The 24749-nt window shown below is 42.9% G+C and overlaps 1 protein-coding gene across 3 annotated transcripts in view; it reads right to left on the reverse strand.

The window, feature by feature from the left end:
* Positions 1–2317: 2317 nt before the first annotated feature.
* mst1rb (macrophage stimulating 1 receptor b) overlaps positions 2318–24749 on the reverse strand; it is a 148089-nt gene continuing 125657 nt past the window's right edge. For all 3 annotated transcript variants that reach the window (XM_059649768.1, XM_048548159.2, XM_048548161.2), the window contains exons 14-21: positions 22537–22629; positions 21294–21497; positions 18997–19077; positions 16351–16532; positions 13123–13232; positions 10486–10651; positions 8356–8492; positions 2318–7182 (exon numbers count right to left, since the gene is read on the reverse strand). In XM_059649768.1, coding sequence (XP_059505751.1) covers positions 6975–7182; positions 8356–8492; positions 10486–10651; positions 13123–13232; positions 16351–16532; positions 18997–19077; positions 21294–21497; positions 22537–22629 — 1181 coding nt within the window. In that variant the 3' untranslated portion in view covers positions 2318–6974. The remainder of the gene's footprint in view (positions 7183–8355; positions 8493–10485; positions 10652–13122; positions 13233–16350; positions 16533–18996; positions 19078–21293; positions 21498–22536; positions 22630–24749) is intronic.

Consider the following 24749-nt stretch of genomic DNA (forward strand, 5'->3'; position numbering starts at 1 on the left):
TTTTTCTTTTAAACCAAGCCTCCTGCTTAGCCAAGCACTCTTAGGACACATGGTATTATCAGTGAGACACAAAGCACCATCTGTAATCATTGAGGAAGATACAAATGCAAACTTAAATCTGGTTTACACAGCTGGATTTAGTCTGTTTATTCCAACTCATTCCACATGCCTGCTACAACATGTTATCAACTAACTCTCTAGATATCTTTGTATATGTAGAGACAGATGTGACTGTCTGGTCTCTCAGTGACTACTCCGATAGCGTTTCTCCATGTCATTCAAACCACGTCCCCTGACAGGATTCCAATAATGACGCTCAAATGCCAGGGGAGCCATTATTACACATCAGTGTTCACATCCTAGAACCTTTAGCCTCTCTGGAGATAGCTTGTCAGATTTCTACAATTTCTTTCCAGATTTGGCTTCTTGCCTACTCTATTCTGTCAAGAAAGAACATGGCTTTATTTGATAAGATGTGGTTTAATCTGCTTCTGATATTAAAGAATAAGTTGCATTCATACAGTGGATGTAATGTTGCAATTAGTTCTGAAACACTTCACTGGGAACTTTATCGGACAAAATTTGACCTCGGCTGCAAGGAGGTATTTGGACAAGTGACTAAGCATTTGGTCAAGGAGTTAAGTTTTAACGAGTGGCTCAAAGAAGGAGAGAGAGGTAGGGAGACCTAGGGAGGAAATTCCAGAGTTTAGGGCCAAAGAACCTTAAGACACAAACGTCAACTTTCAGGGCTGTGCAAGAGGGCAGGATTGAAGGAGTGCAGGCAATCACGGATGGTTGTAGGGCTGGAGACTTTGGGAACTCTCTATGAAACCATGGGAGGCTGGGTTAATAACTCTCGGTGCTGTTAAAGGCTGAAGTTGCCGACAATGCTGTGGCCTAGGACATGTAGCAATGGGGGTCCAGTGAGTTGCATAGCAACAGCTATCGAAATTGCTAAGTTCCTGATTTGAGCACAGTGCCATGCAAGAGGCTTATTTTGCTTTTGTTTTGCACTCTTTTGCTGCCAAGGGATAAAACAGAATGATGCAGCAATCCCATTTAGTCAACCCATCTGTATTAGTGGAGTTGATGGTTGGTTCGCCAAGCTGACTGATTTTCATGCAAACATTTTGTCCCCCTTCTAGGTGACATCTTCAGTGCTGTGTAGCCTCCATTGAAGCTTGGCGAACCAACCAATTACTCCAGTCGTAACCCGATATACAGATTTTCGCTAAAACATTAAACATCTGTATTGGTGTTTATTCCATATATGGACAGTGGTCCTAATCTGAAGAGGCTTTCGAGCTCCCTCTCCTTCAATCACCTTGTGTTGGTAGACACAGCTGTCAGCTCCATCTTCATCGTCAGGAAATGGAACGAGATATGCTTTGGCATCTGGGCAGGTGATAAAATAAGCACAAGGCCACCCCACAGCAACATCATTACCTCAATATGTGGCTGAATGTGAATTGCTGTGCTGTAAACATGGGGAATTTGCACACAGATGTACTCCCGCTGTGTCCAAATGCCACAGTGGAAGCTCGGACTGTTGCTAAGGTATGCACAAGGTCCTGAAGGGTATCAAGGCAATCTGATCCACAAGGTTACTAAGACTGCTGAGGCACTGTACTGCCAATGGCTCTACACCACTCCACTAGTGCCCTTGCTGATACCCGCTAACAGCCCAGACCATGGCTGCCCATGTCAAGGGAGGACTCCCAGGCCATTGGCTCCTTGGGGTTGTGGGTCAAGACCATGTGGAGTCACCCACTGAACGAACATCAGTGGCTTAACCATCAGCTATGCTGCAGCCAGTGGGGAACACAGACTCATCCCAGTGAGAGTGTACATTCATTACGACCATCTGATATATTCCGACTGCTTGTTCACCTCAGGTTGTGCATTTAAATAAAGACATTCGCATGTGCAATATAAAACTGATTTTCCAAAACAAAATTTTAAAAAACCACTTAATTTAACACTTCTTCCCTGTTCACCTTTCTTTTTCTCTTCAGCCATTATTAGCTCTCAATGAACAGAGAACCTTGGGACTTGACTCTTATAAAAGCAAGCAGCAAACTACATGGGCTTGCAAATATTTCTAGCTCCAGCTTGAAAGGATCGCAAAGCATTAATGTTCATCACCTTGTTAATCTTCACAGTCACTGTCAATGCAGCTGTAGCTGCATCAATAGGAGGGTTTAAATGAAAACGCCCTGACTGAGGTCCAAAGGTTACACACAGTTTTCTAATATCATCTTTCCTACAGCAGAGAGACCAGAAGTGAACACCGTGTTCCAAAAGTGACCTAACCAATGTCCTGTACAGCCACAAAATGACATCTCAACTCCCATACTCAATGCGCTCTCACTTCTCCTCCTCCCTCCTGCGAATGTTTTTCCTGCTCATTTGACCTCTGCCCATTATCTAAATATTACGCTGTTGCTAGGGGAATGCTGAACCTAATTCTGGGAACAACTACTTGTGCAGAAGCATGAAAGTTGGTGAAGGCACCTTCACACTTGTTCCTGTTGATCTTCGCAACTTACAGCAGCTGTAGAAAGCAGCAAACATTTGTAGAATTGAAACAATAACCAATCAACCATCAACTAACCTGCAATTAGCTGAAGGCAGCGTTGATGGTGAGGTCCTTACTGCTGCTAAACACGTTAAGAATGGTATGAACTGAAGCATCAAGCTTCAAGATGGCACCACTGGCATCAAATCCATGTTGCTCTTTGACTAATGCCACTTTCTACCATTGATGTTGATCTGGTGGCCATTCGCTGTGTGTAAGCTAATGCCCTCACTAGTGTGAAGTCTGACAGAATTCGCCCCAAACATGTGCCCACCTGCTGCCAACACCATTTGGTAACACTAAACCAATAGGCAAAGCCAATAGGCTTCAAAGGAGCTCTGTTTCTTGCCCGTGGTATTTCGTTCCTGCTGGCGTCATTTCGGAAAACTTTGGTTTACGTATTCACAAGAGTTCAGGCAGTGAAGCCATGCGTATCTTTTTAAATACATTCAGACTTCTTTGTGTATCCACATTTTGGCTGGGCAAAATAAAAGTAATAAAAAGCTGGCACTGTTACATCAAAACCCATTTCAGGTAGATATGTCTTAAAATTATATTCTTCGCACAACACTGCACAGATGGTTCATCCACTTCTTCAACAGAGCAATCAGACCATTTATTTTTAAATAGGTCAGACACAGTTCGACTTCAAATAAAGAATTTTTGTTCAAATCCATTAAGTACTCAGGGAGCTGAATTTCAAGGCTAAAATTATTATAATTTAAAAAGTACAAAAATTTACAAAAATAAATGCTGCATTATTACAGCCTGTACACGTTTCACTATTAGAAAAATTCACCAGATGTACAATTTGTTTATTAATTCCATCAACTCCAGGTAAAGATGGATTTGATTCTAAATATAACTCTCATCCACACTTGGAATCTGAATAGTTCAAGCTGCTCATTCACTCCGATTCCACACAACATTTAAATACAAAACACTTCTGCAATTATTCACATTTCTAACCCTGAACACAGTCCAATCAACCTGTTGCCCAGCTAAATCTGGAGACAGCAGCACATTTTGGAAGTTTTAGACTTTAGATCAACGTTTCATGTCTCTTTTTAGGTTGATTCGCCTGGGGTCATAAATGAACAGCTTATCTGCAATTAAACAAAGCCAGAACATCCACTAGCAAAGGAGTTAAACATTCAGTGGGAGTGAACTAAGCTGTGGCCATTTCTCCTTGTTAAGTGTGAACTGAGTTCAAACCTATGTACATGGCACGAAACAATTGGAGAATGTGCAGAGAAGAGCTTTTAAACTGATTCCATGTCAATATTGATGAATTAATCAGAGATTGTACCATCTAGAGAGAAAGCAGTTAATGGAGATCCTTAATGTATACGGCACAGCAAAAACAAACTGTACTTTCAAGAAAGCAGCATGAGCAGGACATGGCGGCACGGTGGCTCAGTATTTAGCACTACTGCCTTACAGCACCAGGGACCCGGGTTCGATTCCACGCTCGGGCAACTACCTGTGTGGAGTTTGCACGTTCTTCCCGTGTCTGTGTGGTTATCCCCTGGGTGCTCCGGTTTCCGCCCACAGTCCAAAGTGTGCAGGCTAGGTGGATTAGCCATGGGAGATTCAGGGTGTAGAGAGGGGGAGGGTGTAAGTGAGATGCACTTTGGAGGGTTGGTGTGGATCTGATAAAAGCGAATGGCCTGTTTTCACACAGTAGGGGCTCTAGCCTATGACCAGAAGATGAATGAAGTGAGAAGCAAGTTCAAAACAGACATTTCAGGAACACTTATTCAGTGATAAACAATCAGACAGAGGTCTAACAAATTATACAATAGGCACTGGTGTGTTGTAAATATATTTAGATACTCTAACAGGCTCCTGCAGGGATTAACTCTGTGGGCCAAATGGCTATTTCTCAGCCCGAATGTTCATCACTCAAAATGACAAGGAATTGAGCAACAAGGTTAACCAGCCAAACCTTGGAGACAAATTCTAAATTCCTAGCAAGGATTGAGCAAACAGGATTGGGGGAAATGATAGATGCACAGCCAATTCATTTTATTCTTCAAGTGGCAACGTTCAGGCAAGCACAGGATCACTGGGGACAGACAGCCTGCAAATGTTTTAAACTGCCAATCATACCTTGTCTGCTCACATAGGATTTCGACTGTTTGATATCCACACTGTGCAGGAAATGGGAATAAAGGTTAGCCAGGATGAGTTGGTTGCCTTGGGGATGGGTTGGACATGCTGACTCGTCTCCACTGGAGTTTATCAGAGGGAAGGAGCGAAACCTGGCCGAACTGTGCAATATCCTGAACATCCTTGACAAGGAGGATGTCTCCTCGCGTGGGCCATGTTCCCTGTTTGAGGGCACGCCTTTCAAATTACAGGTCGCCCTTTCAGACGAGGGATGAGGTGATTTTCTTCTCCTTCAGAGGTTCGTGAGGCTTTAGAAGTCTCTGCTTCAGAGGCAAGTGGTATCTTTAACATTGTCAAACCAGGTTCTAGTTAGGCAGGAGTTTCAGGGCATGTGGATTTCTGAACTTAAACAGTTCCACCATGACCTTATTGAAGGGTGGGCGAGGCTCAAGGGGCCAAACGATCTGCTTCTATACCTGTTCTGTATGTTTGCAAATGGTGGGGAAAGCCCAGAAGTCAGTGGTTGGTAACACAACAGCCGTCACTTAATTGCTATAGTGCAAAGGTCCAGCAAATTAGGAAAGCAGAGTAAATGCAAATGTTCAATTCTTCTTTGTTAAAACTTCCTGGTGACTAGCCTCGACCTAATGCAGCCACAAGAGTGGCTCAGTAGTTAGCACTGCTGCCTCACAGGGTTCAATCCCACCCTCGGGCAACAATCTGTGTGGCGTTTGTACATTCGCCCCCTGTCTGCGTGGGTTTCCTTCTGGTGCTCCGATTTCCTCCCACAGTCTAAAGATGTGCAGGTGAATTGGCCATGCTAAATTGCACAAAGGGTTGGGCACGGTGCCTCAGTAGTTAGCATTGCTGCCTCACAGTACCAGGAACGGTCGGGCAACTGTCTGTATGGAGTGTGCACGTTCTCCCCGTGTCTGCATGGGTTTCCTCTGGGTGCTCTGGTTTCCAGCCCCATAGTGTCCAGGAATGTGCAGGCTGGGTGGTTTAGCCCTGGGAAATGCAGGGTTACAGGGATAGGGTTAAAGAGTGGGTCTGGGCGGGATGCTGTTCTGTGTGGACTCGATGGGCTGAATGACCTGCCTCCACACTGTAGGGATCCTAATCATTTCCATTTTCATGAATAGCTTATACAGTACCATTGCAGAAACAAAACAGTTTGTTACTTTCAAAATCATACTTTTAACCTCAAGACTTTTTACTTATCTACAAAATGTTTTGTCAGGGCAGCAAGATTTGTTGAATGTTTCATTCCTCAATGCTTGCACAGAATAATAAGCAAAATTTAAACAAGAAATGAATGGAAGCCATATTTTTCAACAGAACTTTTTTTTCCCCTCTCACATTGCACTTTGGATGCATGCAGTTGGTACAAACAAAGCTTATTCCTTTTCATTACGTTGGGGTGAAAAACATCCACCTCAACCTGAGGGCATCATTTTGCAATTCCTCCTTTCTGCAAAGGCCCTTCATTGTTTGTGAATCCAGGGGCAGGAAACCGCAGTAGCCTGTCCTGAAGTGTAATCGTCTGTGCAGGCTCGCTGGGCTGAAGGGCCACGTCTGTACCGTGTGACCTCGGTGAGATTACATTACCAAGGATAATGCTACGCACTCACTAACTTACCCAGGTATCCAGTTACCCACTGACTTGTTTTTTTTTAAAATGTCCCATCTTTGCTTTCAAACCCCTCCCTGGACTCCCTCCTTTCTATCCCTGAAAATTCTTCCAGCGTCCGAAACGTTTGCACTCTTCTGGTTCCGGTCACAAGCGCATTCCCAATTTTAATTGCTTCACTCCCAGCTACAGAATTCCCTTCCTAGCTCCCTCTGCCTCATTCCATCTTTCCCCGTAACCTACGCTGACCAAGCGTTCGACCATCTCTCATTATGTCTCCTCATGTGGCTCAGTGTCAAATTTTATTGACCATGCTCCTGTGAACTGCCTCTGGACATTTTGATGTCATCGTAAGTAAAAGGTGTTGTTGTTAAAAGCCTTTACCCAGGCTTTAAGAAAAATCATCATTGCCTGGAATTGCACAGAACTGTCATCTGCAAAGATTGCAACTGACCACTTAGCAATCCGTAAACTCTCCTACAGATTGCACTGACCACAGGAATTAGCAGAGACAGGTTACCGGAGGGGAAAACGCAGGGGGAGAAAATAGTAGCTGAACTGCAGGAATGGCTTCCGTTGTGCTTAAAGATAGCATTCTTCCAAAATTCAAGTCCAAGTCTGAACAGATGTATTGGCTTGTGCAGCAAAACATAATCAGTCTGAATCTAGGTCCAGCTCATCGTCAGTAGTGTCGGCCGCAGGGTAAGGCTGGTCATTCTCCAAATTCACATAATTCACTTGCAAGTTGATATAGTGTTCTCCTTGTAACATGGATTGAATGTCTTGAATTTCGTAGACAATTTCAGTAAACAGCGGTCGCATCTCAGGCTTTGGATCCCAGCAACGCAGCATAATATTGTACCTGTGCAAGGGAGAGGGTCATTGAGATAGTGCATGGCTTGTGGGTCAAGTTAGAACTCTACCCCTTTCACGTTGGTACATTGCATTCCCAGCACATTCCCGGCAAACCTTTCCAATTCCATACACATTCATTATATCATCCAAACTCCTGCCTATCCAGCTGACGGATGATTGATTCAAGAGGAAGGATTGTCTACAATCTTCATAGCTACATAAACAATGCAAGCAAAACTAGGACCCTCATGAAAATCAAATGCCAGATGTAAAAATCATTCTGAAAGCAAAACACTGTGGATGCTGGAAGTCAGAAACAGACATGAGAAACTCAGCAGGTCAGTGGTGAGAGAAACAGAATTAACGGCTCTAGTCCAGTATGACTCTTCTTTTGAACTGAAGTCATGTCAGTTCATGGGATGTTGGTGTCACAGGTCAGCACTTGATGTCCATCCCTAACTTCCCCTGAACTTTGTGACTTGCTCAGCCATACCAGAGGGTAGTTAAGGATCAGCCACTTTGCTGTAGATCTGGTTTCAAATGCAGCCATTCTTTTTTCCTTTACTTATTCTCAGGATGAAGGGATTGCTGGGTGAGGGCAGCATTTATTGCCCATCCCTAATTGCCCAGAGGACAGTTAAGAGTCAATCACATTGTGTTGAGTCTAGAGTTACATATAGGCCAGGCCAGATGAGGATGGCAGTTTCCTTCACTGAAGGGAATTAGTGAACCAGATAGGTTTTTCTCCAACAATCAACAATGGATTCCTGGTCATCATTAGATTCTTAATTCCAAATATTTTTATTGACTTCAAACTCCACCATCTGCCATGCTGGGATTCGAACCCAGGTCCCCAGAACATTATCTGGGTCTCTGGATTAACAGTCCAGTGATAATACCACTAGGCCATCACCTCCCCTGGTGACCAGGTAAGGACAGCAGATTTCCTTCCCCAGCAAACCAGATGATATTTTTCTAACAGCGATCATTTGCTTTTCATCACTAAATTTAAATGATGCCATCTGCACTGGCAGGATTTGAACCCATAACTTCAGCTTAGGATGCGGTCCTATAATTACTAGCCTAGTGATATTACCACAATGCCACTGTCTCCCGTGTTATTCTAGTGTAATAATCTTTGAAATGAAGGGAAGGTAGCCAAATAGAAACAAATACTCACAGCTCATCCGGACAATATTCTGGTTGAGGCAATCTTCTTCCTTTTAACAAAAATCTTGTGATGTCATAAGGGTCGATTTCTGGATAGGGTGGTGCCCCTCGAGTTAGCAGCTCCCACAGCAATACTCCAAATGACCACTAAACACCACAATACCAACAGAGAGAACTGTCAAGGAATGCAGAACTTACACAGAGGCACACTGGGATCTAATGGGGAGGGTAATACAAACAGGGTTTGATCGTCTAATCTTCTGCTTCCCTCTCATCATTTCCTAGAACAACTAACTATATATTTAGGGGCTGAATCTTTTTTTGTCATGTGTTAGCCACCAAGTTGGTGGAGAAGTGCTATGCGAGCAGTTGTAAACCCTTTCAGTATTGTTTACTGTGAGGTTAATGATGCATTTGAAATGATTCATTGTGGAATTTCACACTATCATTTTCCACTGTGGTTCAGTCCTTGTGAGATCTAATTTAGTAAAATATAGGGACACATCAATGGCTGGGACCTTTCAGGCTTTTTCCTCAACTAAAGTTTGGCAGTGGGTACCATGATGTGCAGGATATCCCCCATCACTACAAGCAGGAATGTCTGTCATATCTTGCCAGGCAGTGAAGTGGTCACCCAGTGGGCTTTTCAGTGCATCAGGTCCTGAGATGGCAATGTCCCATCTCACCTGAAAGCTGCCTGCTGCTCTGGAGCTAGGAGCAGTGCCTGTCAAGGTGCAATGGGCTGAATAGCCAGAGTAACAATTCTGTGAAGCCACTTGTAGAGGTTGAGGTTTCTGGGTGACACTAAAGACCAGAAGCAGTGCGCAAGGCTGGTGATTTTTCAGGAAGGGTGCAGAGGAAGAAGGAAGGTTGGCTAAGGTCATAGCTAGGACAGGGTATGGCTTTCAGCAGACACACTCCTGCCTCTATCCATGCCCCCAGTTCACCTCCAGATTGAGGGCCCCACACATACACACCTCCAATTCAGCAGACAGACCATTCTGTTCCACCAATTGGGAGTCTGCCAGTGCACTTACCTACCGGGAATGGAGTTAATCCTGGTGTGAAGAGGACCTTATATGGTCATTCATTGAGTGGTGGTGAGTAAGGGAGGCAAAGCCTGGGCCTCCCTACCCAAAATTTAATTTCTGTGGCGAGAGGAAGACAGCAGGGTGACCCCCCACGTGAGTTATAGGGATAGGTAGTTTCAAACTCTCCAAGGTCAAAGTGGGCATTGCCTCCTGAGGAAAACATTGTATTTCTAAAGGCAAATAAGCAAAGTCAGTCCTCTCTCTCAATTTTCCATGCTAGTATGAAATGCAAACTCACTGCGTCTCATAGCCTGACCATCATATAATTGCAGTGTAGGTGGATGCATGATCACACACATTGCTCACCAAATATTTAGGTCTTTACTTGGTTTTGCGAAGAACAAGGCAACAGATTTGTGGTGTTCATGGAATCCTCAACATATCAGTTAAAAAAAACCACGCAAATGTTTATTTCTGAAATAGAATTCATCCAGTCACCAAACATCAGTAATCCTGCCCCCAGAGGCGACTGGATAGTGAGCCGAGTCACAGGAGAACGTATATACCCTCATTCTCTTCATCCCACTCCAAGAAATCAAGATTGCAGTTGTCCCAGTTATAGAGGTTTAGGAGACGCTTGCCCACCCACCAAATAAACTGTAGCATGGTGTGGGACACAGAAATACTTCACAGCAGAACGAGAATATACAACACAAAGCACTGTCAGGAGGAGACCAGAGCTCCAACCTCAAACATCCAGCTTGTTGCTGCTTCATGAGTGCAGAACATAACGCTCACAGCACTGATCCCCACCATAAGGTCCAACTTGCATTGGCACTAAATGTAATTGTACATCTCGGGGTAGCACGTTGATTCTCTTAACCATACTATTTAAGGAAATATGAGAAGGACATGTCATTCACCCGTCAGTAACAGGGTTAGGGGCTACTGCTAGGAGTCTCACAGCAAGAATTCATTAGTAAAGGGAGACCCAGGGGTAAGAACTTTATACACAACTACAGCCAGCATCCTGACAATTCGGTGAAGAAATAAATTACAAGCTGGCCACACACAACAGAAGGACCCAAATGGAACAGATGAAAACCTACCACATCTGATTTAGTTGTGAACTTTTGGGTCTGCAGACTCTCAAGTGCCATCCATTTCACAGGGAGCTTGGCTTTCCGGTGGTCTTGAATGCTATAATACTCTTTGTCCAACACATCCCGTGCCATTCCAAAATCTGCCACCTTCACCACGTAGGTCTCATCCAGCCTGAAGCATGCAAGGTCACACACAGGTCAACAACGTGGAGAAAATCCTCAAGTACAATTTCAAGGGCATGTCCTTACAGAAATCCCGTCTGTATCCCTTCGCAAAAATTAATCGACCCTGACTTTTCTTGGAACACTTATCTCATTCAAGAGGGGTCAACGAGACAGGAAATATATCCAACACTTGTACTTAAGCATTTAATGCAGAAAATCCCATTACTGTTGCTTGTAACAGCTGTAGTTCAGTTGCTATCACCCTTCCTCCTGATTCATAAGTTGTGAGTTCAAGTCCCACTCTGATGAACTTGTCATAAAGACCATGGGCATCTCTCGCAATAGATTACATGTGCAATTTAAGGGGGAACCACTCTGCAAGGTGTGTGGCAAAGCAGGCCCCCATGAACTACAACTGCCAGTACAGGGATTGAACCCATGCTAGGAGGGGTACATCATCCTGCACCAGACTAGTCTAGTTTGGGGTGGCATAGTGGCTCAGTGGATAGCGCTGCTGCCTCACAGCTCCAGTAACCCACGTTCAGTTACAGCTTTCAAGAAGCACCTGGATGAATCTATGAATTCGGAAGGGAAGAGAGGGAATACAGATCCTGTGAGTGAAGACAGTTTTAGTATGATGAGGCAAAATGTGACAGCATGGGCTCAGAGGGCCAAAGGGCCTGTTCCTGTCCTGTACTGTTCTTTGTTCTCATTAATGCCAGTTTCCAACCAAATACCCAAACAACTAATAAAAGTAAAATACTGGGAGGATAGAAATCTGTAACAAAACAAAGAAGGCTGGAGGAACTCAGCCGATTTGGCAGGTCCATGGAGAGAGAAACAGAGTTAAAATTTCAGAGTCATAGAGATGTACTGCATGGAAACAGGCCCTTTGGTCCAACTCATCCATGCCGACCAGATAGCCTAAATTAATCTAGTCCCATTTGCCAGCATTGGGCTCATATTCCACTAAAGCCTTCATAGTCATGTACCCATCCAGATGTCTTTTATATGTTGGAATTTTACCAGCTTCCACCACTTCCTCTGGCAGCTCATTCCATACACGCACCACCCTCTTTGTTAAAAAGTTGCCCCTTAGGTCCCTTACACATCTTTCCCCTTTCACCTTTAACCTATGGCCTCTAGTTTTGGACTCCCCCAGCCCAGAGAAGAGACCTTAGCTATTTACCTTACCCATGCCCCTCATGATTTTATAAACTTCTATAATGTCACCGCTCAGCCTCCGATGCCCCAGGGAAAATAGCCCCAGTCTATTCAGCCTCTCTCTATGGTTCAAACCCTCCAACCCTGGCAACATCCTTGTAAATCTTTTCTGAACTCTTTCAAGTTTCACAACATCCTTTCTATACCAGGGAGACTAGGATGAAAGGCAGTATTCCAAAAGCAGCCTTCAGCTGTAACATGATATCCCAACTCCTGTACTCGATGCAGTGATCAATAAAAATAATCATACCAAACACCTTCACTATCCTGTCTGCCTGTGACTCCACTTTCAAGAAACTATGAGCCTGCACTCCAAGGTCTCTTTGTCCAGCAACACTCCCCAGGACCTTCAGGGCCTTACCGCTAAGTCTTGCTCTAATTTGCCTTTCCAAAATGCAGCACCTCACATTTATCTGAATTAAAGTCTATCTGCCACTCCTTGGCCCATTGGCCCATCTGATCAAGATCCCAATGTACCTTCTTCACTGTCCGCTACACCACCAATTTTGGTGTCATCTGCAATCTTACTAACCATACCTCTTACATTCACATCCAAATCATTTATATAAACGCCTCATCTTTGGAACTCAACCAGCTGATGTTAACCTCAATGCAAAATTGATAACTGCAATATACAAAGCTCATTTTTAAAACAGCTACTGATATTTCCTTGTTCCTCAGCCATTTGGCTCTCTATGCCTCCTAAAGCCATGTAATTTTGAAAAAGTTTTGGTTTCTCTAAGACTTTTGCTCAAGGGGCAAATCTTTACAAGCCTCATGAGAAATCAATGTAATTTATTTAATCAGGAAAGCCATCGTCACTGAATCTAATATCACCCTCATCCCATATTGAAGTGCATGCATCTTTCAACTGCTATCTGCAACTGATCTTTCCTTCTCCCTTGTGCTGATGTTGATGTTAATTGAAGGCAGCTAAACTCACTTCTCCATAAAATCAGCTAACTCAGCACACACCAAGAGTGTCCAGTCAATGTGGACTCGTTCTTGGTGGTGCCTGTACTAATTAGGCTGCTGAACAAAGCACTGTGTTGCTTTTCGTTTCAGGAAGATATATAGCACAGAACATCAAATTCTCAGCAAAATCATTCCAGCAAACTTTATCTACCAGAGGAAATGTAAAGAGAGTAGAAGAGAGAGGTCAATTAAGAGCATATTTGAAAATCAATTGTAAAATACTTGGTATTTCTCTGAATACAACAGACTTGCGAAGTTATAATTTACTCATGTACTTACATGCAGTTTCTTGCTGCAAGATCTCGATGAACAAATTTCATTAGAGCAAGGTATTCCATTCCCTTGGCAACCTGTAGCCCGAAGCCTATTAAATCTTTCACTGTTGGATTCTGTACATAAAAGGAGAAAGATACAAATGGTTGCAATCAGTCTCGACACTCAACAGAGTAAATGGACACAGAGCATCTGTCTGTAATCCTCCAACAATGCCGGTCCAAACTGATCAATGGAATATTGCTAAAAGAATAGCTATTTTCCTCAACCCTTTTCAAGAATGATGCCAGCCATGGTTGGCAAAGATCAAAGCCAAATTGCCTTTTTTAGGAGTATATGAATGTCAATTTATCTTGGCCATTAGGAAGGGTGTTGATTGATTGGCAAATTGACTCTGATTGGCCAAGACATTGCCCTTGCAGAAGGCAGTGGGGAACCAATGACTGACTAAGCTTCCAAGAGATTAAAGAAAAGGTGCAAGGCTTGAACATATTCTTTTTGTTGGAAGGGTCGCTGTATATGAGTGTACACGAACTCCTCGTTACACACAAAATCATTATCTGCAGATCCCTGTGTTTGGGAGGTCAGCCCCAGACTACTTCCATTTTTCCCTAAAGGACAGGTTCCAATGGATCACAGGGTCCCTCATGGTAGATAGGGGCATTCTATGGGAGCACTATCCATATTTTTTTGTGTTATCCACTGGAGGTCCATGTCTCTATCCTCCACTGATAACAGGGATTTGTGCAAATGTCACTTGCAGCAAGCGTAAATGAGCCATGTTTTTAGGCCAATTAATTATATTCAACAATCCTGAAAAATTTGTTCACGGGATATGAGCATCACTGGCTCGGCCAGTGTTTGTTGGTCTTTCCTAATGGCTAAGGGTGCAGTTAAGAGTCTTATGGATGGGAATCACATGTAGACCAGACCAGATAAAGATAGTATCAGAGATAATGGGAACTGCAGATGCTGGAGATTCCAAGATAATAAAATGTGAGGCTGGATGAACACAGCAGGCCAAGCAGCATCTCAGGAGCACAAAAGCTGACGTTTCGGGCCTAGACCCTTCATCAGAGAGGGGGATGGGGGGAGGGAACTGGAATAAACAGGGAGAGAGGGGGAGGCGGACCGAAGATGGAGAGAAAAGAAGATAGGTGGAGAGGAGAGTATAGGTGGGGAGGGGATAGGTCAGTCCAGGGAAGACGGACAGGTCAAGGAGGTGGGATGAGGCTAGTAGGTAGGAAATGGAGGTGCGGCTTGGGGTGGGAGGAGGGGACGGGTGAGAGGAAGAACAGGTTAGGGAGGCAGAGACAGGCTGGGCTGGTTTTGGAATGGGGTGGGGGAAGGGGAGATTTTGAAGCTTGTGAAATCCACATTGATACCATTGGGCTGCAGGGTTCCCAAGCGGAATATGAGTTGCTGTTCCTGCAACCTTTGGGTGGCATCATTGTGGCACTGCAGGAGGCCCATGATGGACATGTCACGTAAAGGATGGGAGGGGGAGTGGAAATGGTTCGCAACTGGGAGGTGTATTTACCACTGTGTCACCTTTAGTTGCTATGAGCACATGGCAACACCTCTCTCTATTCAGCAATATTCTCTACAGCCAAGCAACTGGTTTTCAAAGCTGTAAAGTAAAAAAGAAAACATTGCATTTTACAAAATCAATATAAAGGAATAAGGAAAATAATTTGCACAGATGATTGGAAGTTTGTTGACACAAGAATGTCAACAAGTTGCAATGAGCCCTGTGCTCCTAAAATCATCAGAGCCTCTGAGCTATTTTACTTAAAGTCAGCAACAGATTTGATTCTCTCAAAATCTCTCGAACATGATTTGACATCCTAATACAGTAATAGCAACAATTAGAAGGTACATTTTACATTGTATGCTGCCACTGTGTGATACAATCCTTAAAAGCAACATTTAACTGAGACCATTAGCCAGGGATACTGTGTTGAAACCAGGTCATCTGTGCATCAATGACGGGGCAGCGACAACAACTCACGCCCAGTTAATCATCCCACAATTGATGAATTGGAAAATTAGAAGCTGGGGCAAAAGACAACATGAAATTGACACCCAAAGATCTGTCTAAATTGTAAACTTTGGGGATGAGGTTGATGCTGAGGAAGATCCAGGAAGACAAAGAGCTCAGGAAAATAACACAGATTTGAGGATATGACAGATCTACCACAGAAATACTACAGAATGAGTGGGTCTTTCAGCCATAACCACAATTGTTCATAAAATGAGTTTCTGTATGGCCTTAAAATGTCATTATAAACAGATCAGAACCCTTGTCACTTCCACAAGGATTTACAGATGGAGCTTTGCCAAGTAAATGCAATTCTGGTTTTCACAGGCAGGAACAGGAGAGCATTTTAACTTCTGTCGATTACTCAAAAAACAGCTGATATCGGACTGACCATCGCAATTTTTTTTTATTTGTTCATGGGACGAGGGCATCACTGGCTACGCCGGCATTCGTTGTCCATCCCTAATTGCCCAGAGGGCAGTTAGGAGTTAACCATACTGATGTGGTCGGAGTCATATGAGGGTCAGGCCAGATAAGGATGGCAATTTCCTTCCCTAAATGGCATGAGTGAACCAGATGGGTTTTTCCTGACGATTTACAAACTTTTATCAAATTCAATTCAATTCATAGAATTTCATTGAAAGTGGTGGGATTCAAACCCAAGTCATTCAGAACATAGGGTGACACAGTGGCTCAGTGGTTAGCACTGCTGCCTCAGTGCCAGGGACCTGGGTGCAATTCCACTCTCAGGTGACTGTCTGTGTGGAGTTTGCACATTCTCCCAGTGTCTGCGTGGGTTTCCTCCGGGTGCTCCGGTTTGCCCCCCACAGTCCAAAGATGTGCTGGCTAGGTGGATTGGCCATGCTATAGTGCCCAGGGATGTTTAGGTTGTGTGGGTTAGACATGGAAAATGCAGGGGTAGAGGACTGAGTCTGGGTAGCATGTCCTTCAGAAGGGCAGTGTGGACTTGTTGGGCTGAATGGCCTGTTTCCACACTGTAGGGATTATGATTACCTGGGTCTCTGGATTAACACTCCAGTGATAATACCACTAGGCCATTGCCTCCCTTATAGATACTTGTTTTGGCCTAATGGTTTGCCTACCAGTTAAAACTACTCCCAATAGCCACAATTTAAGATAGCCTGTTTCCCCAGTGATTTCATACAGTTACTATTTAATTAATCATCACTTACCCGGCTTTCCTGACGGATAAAATGTCGTAGGTCTCCATGCTTCATATATGGCAATACTACCAATGGTAACCCTTCCTTAGGAAGGAAAATTCCCAGCAAAGATAAAACATTTTCATGGTGGAAATCCTTCATGATGATCCCTTCTTTCAAAAACTGCTCCACCTCTTCGACGTCTGAAATTCCTGTCAAAAAACCACAGCACAAGGAGGATCAATACCAACGTGATGCAGACTAATTTTAACTTGCGTTTTCGTTTCTGGACTGGAGGGTTTTGGATATTAATTTTGTGTCGCACATTGGTCTTCCCTCCAAAAGGAGGTGCACTGAAACGTGTCCTGTAGCCTGGAAATTCTTGGGACCCTGTTCTGGAGGTATCATGGAACTATAGCACCATTACAGCACAGACGTAGGTCAACTTGTCCATCAAGTCCATGTAGACGAAACCAGTTAGTCCCATTTGCCCAGTCTAACCATTTAAACTTATAGTTTATGGGCACAACTATTCACTTTTCTTCTTAATCTAATCTTGCCATAACTCTGTTCATCTCTATCAATTCTCCTCTTGATTCTTTTTGCTGCAAGGAAAGTAGCTCTAGCATTTCCAGCCAATTCTCACACTTAAGATGTCTCACCCCAGACCCACTCTGATGAATATAGGTTGCACCTTCTCAAGGGCTTACAGATAGAGGACAGAATCCCTGTAAGTGTGCAAGCAGGCCATTGAGTTCACACTGACCCTCTGACAATCATCCTTCCTTTACCCAGATCCCTACCATATAACCGTGTTTCCATGGCTAACTCACCTAGCTTGCCCGTGTCTGGGAACAATGGGTGATTTAGCATGGCCAATCCACAAACCTGCGCGTGTTTGGACTGAGGGAGGAAACCAGAGCACCAAAAGGGAACACACACAGGCAGGCAATGTGCAAACTCCACACAGACAGTTGTCTGAGACTAGAATTGAACCCAGCCCCTCAAGCTGTGACGTAGCAGTGTTAAACATTGAGCCACCGTGCCATCCAATTCATCACAACTCCTCCTCTTTTGTACTCAACATCTCTACTTCTGAAGTCAAAAATCACATGACACTAGGTTATAGTCTGAAAGGTTGATTTAAAATCGCAAACTTTCGGAGTGCAGCTTCTTTATCAGGTGCAGTGAGAGGAGAGCAACTGTTGTCATGTGATTTTTGACTTTGTCTACTCCAGTCCAACACTGGCATCTCCACATCATATCTACTTCAAAAGTGAGTGAGATAACACAATGTTCTACGCTGAGGGTCGAGACAGACAGTATCCAGACCTGGAGGAGTCACTTATATAACCAGAGGGGGCTGTCAGTTCTTTCAAGGATTCATCAGCAGCAGTGACACTGGCTACAGCTACTTAGCCTTTCTTCAGATGGAATAACAAACAAAAAATTTACTTTTAAAAATCTCAAAATTCACACTGGACAGACACTGGTTGGAGAATTCCTTCTGTTTCAGTTGTCTTAATGAGTAATGCTTTGGGCCATTCAAAAGGATAAATGATTGTCATGGTTAAAAAAAAAGGGATCATATACGTTTTCCAGTTGCTCAAAAACTCTCCTCAATGTATATCCTGGATATCGAGTAAGATTGGGAGTTGTCCACCCACAAGATCTCTTTCACTGAGAGCAGTTTAAAGGTATCAAACAAACAGAATCCCAGGCAAGTCAATCTCTAGGTCACTTCTCAGATGCCCTCTCTAGAAATGGGATATATACCTATCCCAGGATGTTGGAAGCTAGAGTCTGATTGTAACTCTGAGTGAGTGTTTGAGTTTTCAGTGAATTGAAATCTTCACTCATTGTCTCACCATGTTCATGGAGTTGCCTAATCTCAATCAGTCTATTGAAGAAAGGGGGGAATTGGGATGAGACACAAGGTCTACATTTATACACAGTGTAGTGGCTTTATCATGACAGAGGCCTGCTGGTAGGTTCCAAATGTACCTCCTTGCTTCAGAAATGGAATAGAACCGTCAGATGATGTGACAATGAGCACTGCATGAAAAAGAAATTAAAACAGGAGGGATGTAGAAGAGCTTAACACTGATTCTAATTATAACAAAGGTGTATCATTGGACAGAAATTATTATTCTAATAAAACTCAAAAAAGTGCAGGATAGCATAGAACAAGGCACAGGCCAGTCTCAAGAAGGAAAAAAAAAACCAGAACACTTACTTCAGATTTGAAATATATAAAAGGACAATTCACTAGGTTCTAGGTTAATTGCCCATCTAGGATGTGGTGTGAGTAGATGGAAAGTGATGTTGAGAACTGATATAAAAGAAGTCAATTCAACAGGAAAACCAACATTTATACTGCTTGAGAGGAAAATATTGATTGGTTGGCAAGTGGACTCTGATTGCTAACCTTGTTACCATGGAAAATGAGCCCATTAACACTGATTGACAGTTAACTACCAGGTTTTGTTTTATTTGAACCGATGTAGAGAAAGATCAAGCACTTTGATATTTGAACAACTGGAAGAGTCAAAAAAACGGATATGGAAAGACACAGAGGATGAAAAAAGATTGACAAAAAATCTAAAACTGTTATTAAGGGGTAAAGAAAGAATTCACAGAAAAGTAACAGCATGTCTGTTATATTCTAATACATACTATTCAGAGACTTCACAGCACAGTGGATTTCTTTCTTGTTGTGGTCTTTGTACAGGCCATGGTAAACACTACCAAAATGCCCTGTAAAGAGAAACATCATTACTTTAACATTTTTTTTTACACACTGAAAACTTCACTACCATTCGTGCAATTTGGTTTTCCATCTAGAGTGTTCAGCAAACATTTATGTTGCACATGATGGCAGTACCCAGTGGTTTGCACGTGGACTATAGTGCAGATGTTGCCATAAAGATTTCACCCATCAGTGCTGATTAACAGTCACTGCCAGGCTTTGTTTAAAATGTAAGTGAGGTAGTTTGACATATTTTTTCAAGGCATTGCCTTCAGAAATGAACCAGTCAGAGGTTGTTTACTTTTTTATTCATTTTCTTTCTTTTCTTTTAATATCCATAAGTGCCCTTACACACAGTTGAATGATATTTTACACCAAATCCTTGGGGTATTGTCCTTCCTCTATTAAACACCACCAGGAAATCATCTGTATCCTCTAATTGGTTAATTTATGTGCAAAGCCCATTAAGGACAATGCAGACCATGAAAAGAGAGGGCAGTTAATGGTTGTCACCTATGCATTAAATTAAAACAAGTGCAGTGCATGTACTTGTTTTTCTGTATTTTTGCAAAATGTCCAGATGGGTAAAAGATGAAAACCTAGGAAAAAAACGTATTTTTTTCAGCAAAATTCAAAGCAAAGTTCAATGTAATTTTTTTCACAACTTTGCTACTAGCTAGGGAGTGGCCAAACATAAAATTCTTGCTTTGCACAAAATAAATGGCAGTGAAAACTTTGAGGGCCGCTGATTGCCTAATAACATACTCATGAACCTACGAGTAATATCAATGTTCAGGGATTCCAGGCTGCACTTGAGAACCGCTGGCATTTGATCAACCAACACTTGGTGCCTGGATCTTTCCTGGAGCGGGGGTGAAGAAGGGTTGTAGTTCTGCGCAGTACTGGCAGCAGCCACTGCCTCCCCAGTGGCACTGCTGAGTACAGAAGAATTGGCCGGTTGCATTCAGAAGGCGTGACCTCTTATACCAGAACCTTCGGCCCCAAGGGGAAAACCTACCACTGACTTCTAAAGGAATCAACACAGACTCCCCAGCCAGCAAGAGAGACCCCACACCATTTCCACTAGATTCAATCATGGAAATCAATTGTTCAACTTGTTTTTTTTCCCCTATTGATGACTGGTCTAGCTGAGGACAGTCTGGGCTCTTGAAACTGGAGGGCCAGAAGCCATCGAGATTGAAACCTGCAGCTGGCTCCAAATAAAGGTAACTGAGAGACAGTGCATTTGTGTTCAAAATGGCACCCTCTCTCCAATTCTGTCAAACATTATCCTCAAAGGTTTAGGGAGGGAAGGGAGATCCTTTACAGAACGGCAAGACAATACGACCATAAGATATAGAAGCAGAATTAGGCCATTTGGCTCATCATATTTGCTCTATCATTCAATCATGGCTGATATGTTTCTCAACCCCATTCTCCTGCCTTCTCCCCGTAACCCTTGATCCCGTTACTAATCAAGAACCTATTCATCTCTGTCTTAAATACACTCAGTGACTTGGCCTCCGCAGCCCTCTATGGCAATGTGTTCCACAGATTCAACACCTTCTGGCTGAATAAATTCCTCCTCATCTCAGGTCTAAAGCATCTGGCCCTTCACTCTGACAATGTGCTCACATTTTCCTGCACTCAGCCAATCACTTTGTATGCACTGGCATTGCAAGTGCGCATCTAAACGCGTCCTAAATGTTTGGGTTTCTGCCTCTACCACCCTTACAGGCAGTGAGTTCCTGCTTTCCACTGTCCTCTGTGAGGAAAAAAAACTTCCTCAAATCTCCGCTAAATTTCCTGCCGCTCATCTTCAATCTATTTCCAGTCATTGATCCCTCCATCAAGCGGGGGGAAGTTTCTGCCTGTCCATCCTATGTATCATGACAATTAATTATTAACTGATGACTGAACTCCGCACCCCTGGCAGTGGATTTGGGACCATGGAACAGTCCCTAGTTCTGTTTGTCAAATGTGCCCCCTCCAGAGATAAAAACCAGCACCAAGACAGACACAGTGGGAAACTGGGAAAGAGAGAACGGAGATGGGCAGATTGTATACCCATATTAAAAGTGACCCATACTAGCTTCCATGAGAACCTCTGCAGCCATTGGGAATTTGAGGAGACAATGCTTCAGTCCTATTTAATGTTGGGCAGTACAGTCTCAAAAACCGGTTGCAGGAATGTTAATGAATCAACAATTGAGCACATACCAACCTTTTCCAATCACCTGGTCCATGTAAGCAGTTAAACATTCGCTAGGGATCAGAATATCTTTTACTTCTTCCAGTAGCTCTGTCCTCAGGTTCTGTGGTTGAATTTCTTTAGGACTTAACAACGGGATCGCTGCACAGTCAGCGCTGCCTTTATAGCCTCGAAATGTGATTCCACTTGACCCAGATGTTGTGTTGGGACTGAGACCTAACCAATAAACAAACCACTTTCCTTAAAAAGTCCACATTCTCTCATCTTTAACATTCCCTAAAGATGATCAAATGAATAAATATTAGGCCATGCTCTGGAATTCTCTGTGGCCCTGCCAGATACATCATGTTTGTCTGTACCAGTGATTATTGCTGAATGGAAAGTTCCAGATAGTTCCATTCCACATTTGTACATTTCCACATGGAAGAGAAAATAAAAGAAATATTTGCATTTACACTTGGCCTTTCCACAATTTCATGAGGTCCCAAAGCATTTTCTGACAATTCAGTCCTTCTGTGATGCAGGAAGTGTAGCAGCCAATCTGCACACAGTAAGCTCCCATAAAAGGCAACAAACATATAATCTAATGATTATTTTGGGTGGTTTGGCTGAGGAATAAATATTGACCATGGCAAGAGGAGAACAAGGTTTCTCTTCACTGAGGTAGTACCATGTTAAGATAAAAGGAATGCGTCATAAACAATTGGAAGCGAGTATTCAATGGAATGCAAACATTCCTCTTACAGGCTGGCTTCAGTTACCACTACAAGAAAATACAGTCTCTGGGGGTTTTCCATAGGGGCCTATGCAGGAATGGAAAAAGCACACTACATAATAAATTCTTCATTTTCAACAGCTACATCAATTACGATTAGTCAGAAATATCACTCAAGCCAAGGAAGCAGCGAGATACATATGTCCTTCAAGTGTCATGAGCAGGTACAGAAAATAAACACAAAGCTTAGGTGGGGATGCTGGCAGTGAGACCAAAACGATGGGATGAAGGTGGTAGAAGTTATGGTTCAGTTGTACAGTTAGTTTATATCTTAATTGGAATACTGTGAACAGTGTGGACACCACATCTTAAGAAGGATATAACTGGCTGCAATGGGAGTGTGGCATAGGTTGAGAATGATGCATGTACATATAGGGTTTAATGATGAGGAGAGATTACACAAATTAGGAGTGTGAAGATAAAGTTACTGGCAAGAAACAGATTTTGTGGGATCATAAGCTGAATTCACACTGGACTCACGAGAATCTCTGTAGTCGCTGGGAGCAGGTGGGACTGCATTGAGAGATATCATATTCACCGATGCCTCCAAACGGTTCAGTAGGTCCGCATGCTCTGGAAAATAAGACAGCATTTTGTCGGCTGGCTTAAAACTCCCCACAAAGCCTTTATTTGAGCCAAATACAACATATTATTATTAGATAATATAAGTAGAACAGATATGTGGGTATTGAGAGGTGATTCATTTTCAGTAAATGGAAATCGCACATCACCATCCGTGGGATATTCTTGAATGTCAGCAATTAAATGATACTTCTGCCTTAATTCACAGGATGTAGTCTTTGCTGGCTGAGACATTTGTTGCCCATCCCTAATTGCCCTTGAGAAGGTGGTGGCACGCCACATTTTTGAACTACTGCAGTCCATGTAGGGACTTTGAGGATGTTGGCCCAATGACTGTGAATAAGTGACAGTGTAGTAAAAGCATTGGATTTAACAGTGTTAACCACTCTATACGCCTAAATAAGCAGATGCATGATATTAGCTGCAGGAAGAAAATCGAGAAGACAAAGGATCATAGGGAGAAAATATAAAGAGCTTTCATTTACAGAGCAACTTTCACATCAACAAACACTACAGGGCAGTTCAGGCCCTTCAGCCCTCGATGACAAGGAGTGTGTTTTGTCTCCAGCAGGGTTTCCTTAACTGATGTGGCAATGTTCATGTTTTGCCATGTAACAGAAGAAACTGGGATATGGGCAACGTGGTATTGAAAGATCCAACAGCCATTTATTACAGCTCTCTGATGTACAACTATTATTTTCACAGGTACATCCATGTCAGGGTTAACATTAAGCTGCTCGGTTACAAAGAGTAACATGCTTCCAGTGGTGTGTCATGATTCAAGTGGCCTGAGATAAGATGGATCTTTATACCTGCAGGTCTGATGATATTGTAAACATAGCTCTTAAAGGTGTACTGATAGTACGACATTGCACAATATCCCCTTTTTAACTGAAGATAGAGAATTATCTGAAAAAAAAGGCAGTACACCACATGTTGTCAATTTGATAATTATACAAACGTGTTAAAAAAAATTTAGAAGATTAACAATTTAAATTCTGAAGTACACTTTGCTTTGGAGGTTTGACAGTTCACCCTGATCCGGTGATCAATGTGTGTCTGGAAATATATGCATAGTTCTCTGTTGCACTTGGCTATCTTGTCACTCAACAGCAACACGCAAGCATCAACAGAGTTTTCACTCCTAGTCTCTCTATGCATGGCTGGTATTCTATGCATTGGCCTGAACTGGTTTTGCTTCCTACTCATTACAGCACCATGATCAGTTACGACTTTGCATGGATCTAGGCTGATCGCATATTTTAGAAACCTTTGCTTGTATTTGAGTCTTTGTATGTGATTTGGGGAAGATTCTGTTATTGTTGTAATGTGAAGAACCAGTAATCAAAAACTCCAGGCTAATGCTGTGGCGATAAAACAAAGAATTGCAGATGCTGAAGATCTGAAACAATAATAGAAATCGCTGGAAAAACTCAGCAGGTCTGGAAACATCTGTGAACAGAAAGTAGAGTAAATATTTCGAGTCCAGTGACTCTTCTTCAGACTGCTGTAGACACACGGGTTAATTCACACCATGACATGTTGGTGATATTTAAATTAGCTGTTTGGAATTGGTGATCCATTATATACTGTAGGTTGTAAAATGGCATGCCACTTTATTTGATTTGATTTATTATTGTCACATGAACCTAGGTGCAGTGTGAAGTTTTATTTTGCACGCAGTACAGGCAGATTGTGCCAAAAAACATGCATTGGGGCAATACAGTGTGGAATACAATGTTATGGCTGCACAGAAGGTGCACAAAGAGTGAGGTCAACATTAAAATTTAAAATCTGAGGTCAATTCAGAAGTCTGCTAACAGCATGGAAGAAGCTGGTCTTGAATCTGTTGATATGTGTGTTTCAGTTTTCGTATCTTAGGCCTAACAGAAGACTTTGGAAGAGATTATAACCGGGGTGGGCGGGGTCTTTGATGATGTTGGCTGCCTTCCTGAAGTAGCCAGAAGTATAGATGGAGTTAATGGGTAGAAGGTTGGCTTGTGTGACAGGCTGAGCTGTGTCCATAATGCTCTGTAGTTTCTTATAGTCGTGGGCAGAGCAGTTGCCATAGCAGCCAGATTGAATGCTTTCTATGGTGCATCTACAAAAAC

This window comes from Stegostoma tigrinum, chromosome 11 (genome assembly GCF_030684315.1).
Source record: "Stegostoma tigrinum isolate sSteTig4 chromosome 11, sSteTig4.hap1, whole genome shotgun sequence".
Classification (NCBI taxonomy): domain Eukaryota; kingdom Metazoa; phylum Chordata; class Chondrichthyes; order Orectolobiformes; family Stegostomatidae; genus Stegostoma; species Stegostoma tigrinum.